The sequence below is a fragment of the Oncorhynchus masou genome, chromosome 11 (genome assembly GCF_036934945.1).
Source record: "Oncorhynchus masou masou isolate Uvic2021 chromosome 11, UVic_Omas_1.1, whole genome shotgun sequence".
Classification (NCBI taxonomy): Eukaryota; Metazoa; Chordata; class Actinopteri; order Salmoniformes; family Salmonidae; genus Oncorhynchus; species Oncorhynchus masou.
In genome coordinates, this window is record NC_088222.1 from 42,181,873 (window position 1) to 42,191,096 (window position 9,224).

General features: G+C 40.3%; 1 protein-coding gene across 4 annotated transcripts in view; it reads left to right on the forward strand.

Annotated features, from left to right (window-relative positions):
* Positions 1 to 4,350, forward strand: part of LOC135548715 (cell adhesion molecule 1-like) — a 432,426-nt gene extending 428,076 nt beyond the window's left edge. For all 4 annotated transcript variants that reach the window (XM_064978573.1, XM_064978576.1, XM_064978577.1 and 1 more), the window contains one exon: positions 126 to 4,350. In XM_064978573.1, coding sequence (XP_064834645.1) covers positions 126 to 244 — 119 coding nt within the window. In that variant the 3' untranslated portion in view covers positions 245 to 4,350. The remainder of the gene's footprint in view (positions 1 to 125) is intronic.
* The last annotated feature ends 4,874 nt before the right edge of the window (positions 4,351 to 9,224 follow it).

The window sequence follows — 9,224 nt, forward strand, 5'->3', positions numbered from 1 at the left end:
ATATTCTACAATTAACCTCATGGTTTGTTTTGGTTCAATGATTTGCTTCTTAATGTCAAGGAAAGTAGAGTAGGAATTCAGGAGCTTAGCAATGAAGTGTCCATTGTTATCATCCCCCCCTTCAGGTACCTACTTCACACATGAAGCTAAAGGAGCCGACGATGCCGCAGATGCAGACACAGCCATTATCAACGCAGAGGGGGGCCACAACAACTCGGACGAGAAGAAGGAGTACTACATATAGAAATCACAGGGCCCCAATACTGTCTTCTGTGGAACACCACGCTGTCTTTGGGTTGGGGGGGGGGGGGGGGTTGCTTGGGGTTTGAGAAGTGGTTGGATTAGGTTGGGTAGGTTGGTTTTAGGGGTAATTGCCCGGGATTGAACAATGTATTGTCCAGTCTCTGCAGCTGAGGAGGAAAGGTTTTGTGTGTATAAGGTGAAAATATGGGGAGGGGAGGTTTTTGGTAAGGGTGGGGGGGTTCGGGGGTTGCCAGAAATCACTGTAGAAGAGAACGTCACCATGCGACACCTCCCAAAACTGCTGGTACGAATTTTGTTTAGTTCAACCATTGGCAGAAAATTCTGTGCCTTGTTCTGAATTTATTTTCTATTCATTCTTTATTTACCACCCATCAACATGCCCTGTTGCTCCCCACCCTCCCTCTTCCACTCTCTTCATTATCATTGTGCTGTTGGCTTTCCTATGAGGGTAAAATTACACAGCGGCTCTGTTCATCTCTCCCACTGTGTTCGCACACACGTCCTCTCCTGCATACCAAAAGCTCATAAGAACCCTATTTCCACTATACTGTGAGCAGGCCAGGTCTCAACCACCACCTTTCTTTTTTTCCAAACCTTTTGAAAGCTCCAAAACACATCCAACGCTTTACGTATCATTTTCGAAAAATGAATATAAGTAACATATTATTACCCATAAATAACATTGTGCCCCCTCCCCCCTCTTCAAAACACAAACACACAGAAATATAATCTAAAGGAAGACAGTAGAGGACAATTGGTCTCGAAAACTGTCCTTGTTTTCTTTGTATCGGGGCCAATTCCTCATCACCGTGGATCACTTGTATTCCTTCCTCTGTCTCTTCAATTTGTTTTTCAAATTAGATATGCCAGCGCATTTAAAAGATTGCCACAATTTGGAATACGGAAAGTAGAAGGCACATTATTTCACCCTCGCTATGCTGAACTTAGAGGCATTTTCAATTCATTATTTTCACCTTTTATTCTCTGTACAATGATGTTTTTGTTCTGTTCCACTGAATGGAACCGCAATCCCCCGGCAGGCATTTATTTCTTTTTTTGTGATGACATTTTTGGGTTTTACATCCTCTCTCATTCAGATTTTTGAATCTGACCAAAATAATTTGTTTTTAATGATTTCTTTGGTGTTGTACTCACCCTTTGTCTCTAAATCAAGATGCCTCAGTTTAGCCAAGCTGTAATATAGTAAGGGGGAAAAACAAACTATGTAACACGGATAGGATTCATTTCAATGCGAAATGACCGGAAGACATCTCCAAACTATAATGTTGATTATCAAAGATGAATATTCTCATTATAAGAGAGATATCAATCTAGGTTGTGAGGTACTTACTGCATTAATAAAGTGATACTACCTTCATCTTGGTATATACTGAACAGGTAAATCACACATTTAGTTGTATTTTTCCAGCTTTGTGTGTAAAATTAGAACTAGAGCTGTAAAAGGGGTATAGGATTTTGATGGAGATGGTGAAAAATAGGGGATACATAGCTTCTGAGCAAAGAACATACAATCATTGTATCTAAGACATTTTTACAAGGGATATGATTTCAAGACAAGTTCAGTAGTTCCAACAATATACAAACTATGTCCAGCCAATAAATTTACACCAATGTATTATACATAAACACGTGCCAGGAAATATTTTTTACATCCTAGTGGAATTTCATGACAAGAATCATTTTGTGTTTTTTATGATTATTACAAGCTGTTTGTTGTGAGTTTTGTCACTTCATACTGTACAACACTCCTGAATGGGTGATGACAGTTGAGGAGCGTGTGTGTCACTAGGAATGACCACTGGAGACTTATGCCACTACCATCACACCTCCGCCTCTGGACTGTACATGGTCTTGTCATGATGCAACAATTTTCATTTGCCAAAACAGTCCGTCAACACCACATTGCATGTATGTGAGTGTGCACCATTTCTCTTTTCTTTCTTTGTGAATGACCTGCCTAAGCTTTAAGATGAGACCATGTTGAAAGGGCCAGTGGGGGAGAATTGGGGAATGCCAAAAGTCATTTTTTGTTATCTATTACTTTTCATTTCATTTCTACATCACCACAGTCAGCATTGCTGTTCAATGTAGTTACTGTCCTGCTGAGGTGGTTGATATGACAATGAGGTTGAAGAGGTGAAGTTTGCTTTCATGTTTTGATTTGACATATACTCCAAAAATATGATATCTTGGAAGAGGAGCTATCACTGATTTAACACTGTACCACGATGACAATGCTGTTTGTTTATCAGGACAGCGGTGGTTTCCTGACTCGTTTAAATGCTCCATTTTAGACTGTGACATCATATGAAACATTTTGGATTCCCTCTGTTGTTTAAACGGAACAAACAACAGAGAGAATGTTACCATCGTTTAGATTGAGGTTGTGTGACTTGTATTTAACATTGAGCATTATTTCGCTTCGGTAAAAAGTGTGGCGGCTTCCATTCAAAACTGGACCTAAAAAAGTATGTTCTTACCAAGTGAACACATCTTTTCACTCTCTCTGTAGGTGGAGATTTTATTACATGTTCTCACCGCTGTGTGGACTGGGTCGATATATATGTTTGTTTATGCTTTTTAACCTTTTACTTTATGTGTGTTGTGGTTTGGAATGGGGACCACTTTCAGAACCAATAGGAAACAGGAGTATATTGTGGAAAGTATATATCTCGAGCATAGTTGACATGAAATAAATGTTCATTTGTATGAGCACCTATTTAACACCGGTGATATGAAGACTGTAATATCATTCGATGGTGGACAACTATTTGGATGGATGTGAAAAGTCCAGAAAGGTACAGAATGTTTTTTTTGTCATTTCTTTTTCCTAGGTGTTATCTGTTTTATTTTTTCTCATGAAATGCCCCTTTGTGACTCAAGGTACTGTTGACTTGGTAGTCTGACCGTGTTATTTTATCAAATTACTTTTTACATTCTTTTGTTAATTCCTGTCTCAGGCGGTGGTGGAAAAAGTACCCAATTGTCATACTTTAGTAAAATCAAAGATACCTTATTAGAAAATGACTCAAGTAGAAGTGAAAGTCATCCAGTCAAATACTACTTGAGTAAAAGTCTAAAAGTATTTGGTTTTAACTATACTTAAGTATCAAAAGTAAAAGTATAAATAATTTCAAATTCCTTCAATTAAGTAAACCAGGCGGAACCATTTTCTTGTTTTTTTTGTTTGCTGATAGCCAGGGGCATACTCCAACACATCATTTACAAACGAAGCATTTGTCTTTAGTAAGTCCGTCAGATCAGAGGCAGTAGAGATGCCAGGGACGTTCTCTTGATAAGTGCGTGAATTGGACCATCTTCCTGTCCTTGCTAAGCATTCAAAATGTAACTAGTACTTTTGGGTGTCAGAGAAAATGTATGGAGTAAAAAGTACATTATTTTCTTTAGGAATGTAGGGAAGTCAAATATAAATAACAAAGTAAATGATAGATACCCAAAAAAACGACTTGGTAGTACTTTAAAGTATTTTTACTAAAGTACTTTACACCCCTGGTCTCAGGTTCATGTGCATTGAATGGTGTGATTGCATCTCAGGTAGAATGCAAAGTCTAGGCCCCACCACAAATTGATTTTAAAAAAAATGCTAATGATTTTAGATCAAGAGACAACTGGTGTTTTTTTGTTGTTGTTTTTTTTCATTTAAGCTGTACATGTTTTATGTATTTTCTTAAATATCCAGTGAACTGTATAATATGTGTTTAAGTATGACTTTGTATAGACATAGTTCATAATGTATCAGTTTGCTAAAATGACACAGGAACAGAACACACTCAGCTGTGGCTGTGCAACTATCAATTTAAACACGTCTCTCATGTTTGATTTTCCTCCCAGGACGTTTGGTTGTTTATCAATTCATTGTCTTCATTGATTATTTTTTGTCTTTCTGCTGTAGGTCTACTTGGGCAATGTTAATGTGTATTAATGAAGAAAAAAGATATTCACATTCCCATACACATTTTGTATTGGTTCATTAATAGACATTTTTACAAAAAAAAATGAGTTCTTGTCTTAATAAAAAAGAAAATATATTAATGTTCAAAGTAACTGGTGTATGTGTTGTTTTTCATTCTTCCTGATTTTATTTTTATTTTTCATGCATGAAGAGACATGTATAAAGAGACATAAAATGTGATGCTTAACATTGAAAGGCCTCAGGTTTTTCGAGCCATTACACAGTCCATTAAGCACATTTTGTGGTTTGAGGAGCATATCAAGAGCAAGCTCTGTCTCCAAACTACAGGGCCGATTCAGATTTAGGAAATGTATGCCTTTTCTATGCACTTCTCAGTAGTTGGTATTCAGAATTACCTTATGCAGGCACATAAAGTTGAAGTCGGAAGTTTACATAAACTTAGGTTGGAGTCATTAAAACTCGTATTTCAACCACTCCGCAAATTTCTTGTTAACAAACTATAGTTTTGGCAAGTCGGTTAGGACATCTACTTTGTGCATGACACCAGTAATTCTTCCAACAATTGTTTACTGACAGATTATTTCACTTATAATTCACTGTATCACAATTCCAGTGGGTCAGAAGTTTACATACACTAAGTTGACTGTGCCTTTAAACAGCTTGAAAAAATGTCAGAAAATTATGTCATGGCTTTAAAAGCTTTTGATAGGCTAATTGACATCATTTGAGTCAATTGGAGGTGTAGTGGTTAGAGCGTTGGACTAGTAACCGAAAGGTTGCAAGTTTGAATCCCCGAGCTGACAAGGTACAAATCTGTCGTTCTGCCCCTGAACAGGCAGTTAACCCACTGTTCCTAGGCCGTCATTGAAAATAAGAATTTGTTCTTAACTGACTTGCCTAGTAAAATAGAGGTAAAATAAAATAAAAACCTGTGGATGTATTTCAAGGCCTACCTTCAAACTCAGTGCCTCTTTGCTTGACATCATGGGAAAATCAAAAGAAATCAGCCAAGACATATGAAAACAATTGTCAGCCTCCACAAGTCTGGTTCATCCTTGGGAGTGATTTCCACATGCAAAAAGTGCAAATCAATCTCAGAACAACAGCAAAGGACCTTGTGAAGATGCTGGAGGAAACAGGTACAAAGTATCTATATCCACAGTAAAACGAGTCCTATATTGACATAACCTGAAAGGCCGCTCAGCAAGGACGAATCCACTGCTCCAAAACCGCCATAAAAAAAGCCAGACTACAGTTTGCAACTGCCCATTGGGACAAGGATCGTACATTTTGGAGAAATGACCTGTAGTCTGATGAAACAAAAATAGAACTGTTTGGCCATAATGACCTTCGTTATGTTTGGAGGAAAAAGGGGGATGCTTGCAAACCGAAGAACACCATCCCAACTGAAGCACGAGGGTGACAGCATCATGTTGTGCGGGTGCTTTGCTGCAGGTCGGACTGGTGCACTTCACAAAATAGATGACATCATGATGTAGGAAAATTATGTGGATATATTGAAGCAACATCTCAAGACATCAGTCAGGAAGTTAAAGCTGGGTAGCAAATGGGTCTTCCAAATGGACAATGACCCCAAGCATACTTCCAAAGTTGTGGCAAAATGGCTTAAGGACAACAAAGTCAAGGTATTGGATTGGCCATCACAAAGCCCTGACCTCAATCCCATAGAAAATTTGTGGGCAGAACTGAAAAAGTCTGTGCGAGCAAGGAGGCCTACAAACCTGACTCAGTTACACCAGCTCTGTCAGGAGGAATGGACCAAAATTCACCCAACTTATTGTGGGAAGCTTGTGGAAGGCTACCCGAAATGTTTGACTCAAGGCAATGCTACCAAATAATTGAGTGTATGTAAACCTCTGACCCACTGGGAATGTAATGAAAGAAATAAAAGCTTAAATAAATCATTCTCTCGACAATTATTCTGACATTTCACATTCTTAAAATAAAGTGGTGATTCGAACTGACCTTAAACAGGGAATTTTTTGATGAGAGAGGCCTGTCATTTTCATCATAGGTACACTTCAACTCGGACAGACAAAATGAGAATAAAAATCCAGAAAATCACATTGTAGGGTTTTTAATGAATTTATTTGCAAATTATGGTGGAAAATAAGTATTTGGTCACCAACAAACAAGCAAGATTTCTGGCTCTCACAGACCTGTAACTTCTTCTTTAAGAGGCTCCTCTGTCCCCCACTCGTTACCTGTATTAATGGCACCTGTTAGAACTTGTTATCAGTATAAAAGACACCTGTCCACAACCTCAAACAGTCACACTCCAAACTCCACTATGGCCAAGACCAAAGAGCTGTCAAAGGACTCCAGAAACAAAATTGTAGACCTGCACCAGGCTGGGAAGACTGAATCTGCAATAGGTAAGCAGCTTGGTTTGAAGAAATCAACTGTGGAAGCAATTATTAGGAAATGGAAGACATACAAGACCACTGATAATCTCCCTCGATCTGGGGCTCCACTCAAGATCTCACCCCGTGGGGTCAAAATGATCACAAGAACGGTGAGCAAAAATCCCAGAACCACACGGGGGGACCTAGTGAATGACCTGCAGAGAGCTGGGACCAAAGTAACAAAGCCAACCATCAGTAACACACTACGCCGCCAGGGACTCAAATCCTGCAGTGCCAGACGTGTCCCCCTGCGTAAGCCAGTACATGTCCAGGCCCGTCAGAACTTTGCTAGAGAGCATTTGGATGTTCCAGAAGAAGATTGGGAGAATGTCATGTTGTCGGATGAAACCAAAATATAACTTTTTGGTAAAAATTCAACTCGTCGTGTTTGGAGGACAAAGAATGCTGAGTTGCATCCAATGAACACCATACCTACTGTGAAGCATGGGGGTGGAAACATCATGCTTTGGGGCTGTTTTTCTGCAAAGGGACCAGGACGACTGATCCGTGTGAAGGAAAGAATGAATGGGGCCATGTATCGTGAGATTTTGAGTGAAAACCTCTTTCCATCAGCAAGGGCATTGAAGATGAAACGTGGCTGGGTCTTTCAGCATGACAATGATCCTAAACACACCGCCTGGGCAACGAAGGAGTGGCTTCGTAAGAAGCATTTCAAGGTCCTTGAGTGGCCTAGCCAGTCTCCAGATCTCAACCCCATAGAAAATCTTTGGAGGGAGTTGAAAGTCCGTGTTGCCCAGCAACAGCCCCAAAACATCACTGCTCTGGAGGAATGGGCCAAAATACCAGCAACAGTGTATGAAAACCTTGTGAAGACTTATAACAAAGTATTGAGATAAACTTTTGTTATTGACCAAATACTTATTTTCCACCATAATTTGCAAATAAATTCATTAAAAATCCTACCAAAATCCTACCACATATTCTAAGTCAGAGCCGTCCAGAGTAGTGATGCTGGACGGGCGGGCAGGTGTGGGCAGTGATCGATTGAATAGGATGCATTTAGTTTTACTTGCATTTGAGAGCAGTTGGAGGCCACGAAAGGAGAGTTGCATGGCATTGAAGCTTGTCTGGAGGTTAGTTAACACAGTGTCCAAAGAGGGGTCAGAAGTATACAGAATGGTGTTGTCTGCGTAGAGGTGGATCAGAGAATAAGCAGCATGTATACAGCATGTATACAGAGAAGAGAGTCGGCCCGAGAATTTAATCCTGTGGCATAGAGACTGCCAGAGGTTCGGACAACAGGCCCTCCGATTTGACACACTGAACTCTATCAGAGAAGTAGTTGGTTGGTAAACCAGGCGAGGCAATCATTTGAGAAACCAAGGCTGTCTAGTCTGCCAATAAGAATGTGGTGATTGACAGAGTCGAAAGCCTTGGCCAGGTCGATGAATACGGCTGCACAGTAATGTCTCTTATCGATGGCGGTTATGATGTTGTTTAGGACCTTGAGCGACCAGCTCTGAAACCAGATTGCATAGCGGAGAAGGTAAGGTGGGATTCGAAATGGTCGGTAATCTGTTTGTTAACTTGGCTTTCGAAGACCTTAGAAAGACAGGGTAGGATAGATATAGGTATGTAGCAGTTTGGGTCTAGAGTGTCATCCCCTTAGAAGAGGGGGATGACCGAGGCAGCTTTCCAATATTTGGGAATCTCAGACAATACGAAAGAGAGGTTGAACAGGCTAGTAATAGGGGTTGCAACAATTTTGGCAGATAATTTTACAAAGAGAGGGTCCAGATTGTCTAGCCCGGCTGATTTGTAGGGTCCAGATTTTGCAGCTCTTTCAGAACATCAGCTATCTGGATTTTGGTGAAGGAGAAATGGTGGGGGCTTTGGAGGGTGCTGGGCAGTTGCCCGGGGTAGGTGTAGCCAGGTGGACAGCATGGCCAACCGTAGAGAAATGCTTATTGAAATTCTCAATTATAGTATTTATCGGTGGTAACAGTGTTTCCTAGCCTCAGAGCAGTGGGCAGCTGGGAGGAGGTGTTCTTATTCTATATGGACTTTACAGTGTCCCAGAACTTTTTTGAGTTTGTACTACAGGATGCAAATTTCTGCTTGAAAAAGCTGGTCTTAGCTTTCCTAACTGCCTGCGGACATTTGTTCCTAACTTCCCTGAAAAGTTGCATATCATGGGGGCTATTTGATGCTAATGCAGAACGCCACAGGATGTTTTTGTGCTGGTCAAGGGCAGACAGGTCTGGAGTGAACCAGGGAGTATATCTATTCCTAGTTTTTTTTATTGAATGGGGCATGCTTATTTAAGATGGTGAGGAAGGCACTTTTAAAGAATAACCAGGCATCCTCTACTGACGGGATGAGGTCAATGTCATTCCAGGATACCCCGGCCAGGTCGATTAGAAAGGCCTGCTCGCAGAAGTGTTTCAGGGAGCGTTTGACAGTTTGACAGTGATGAGGGGTGGTCGTGAGTATGTTTATATCCACAGTAATCATACGATATTTAACTGATTATGGCAGTAGGCAGATTATGGAATAGTCATGTTAACACCTTACTCTGCTTATTTTAATTGCCATAAGGTCAAAATCAAAGTACGCAT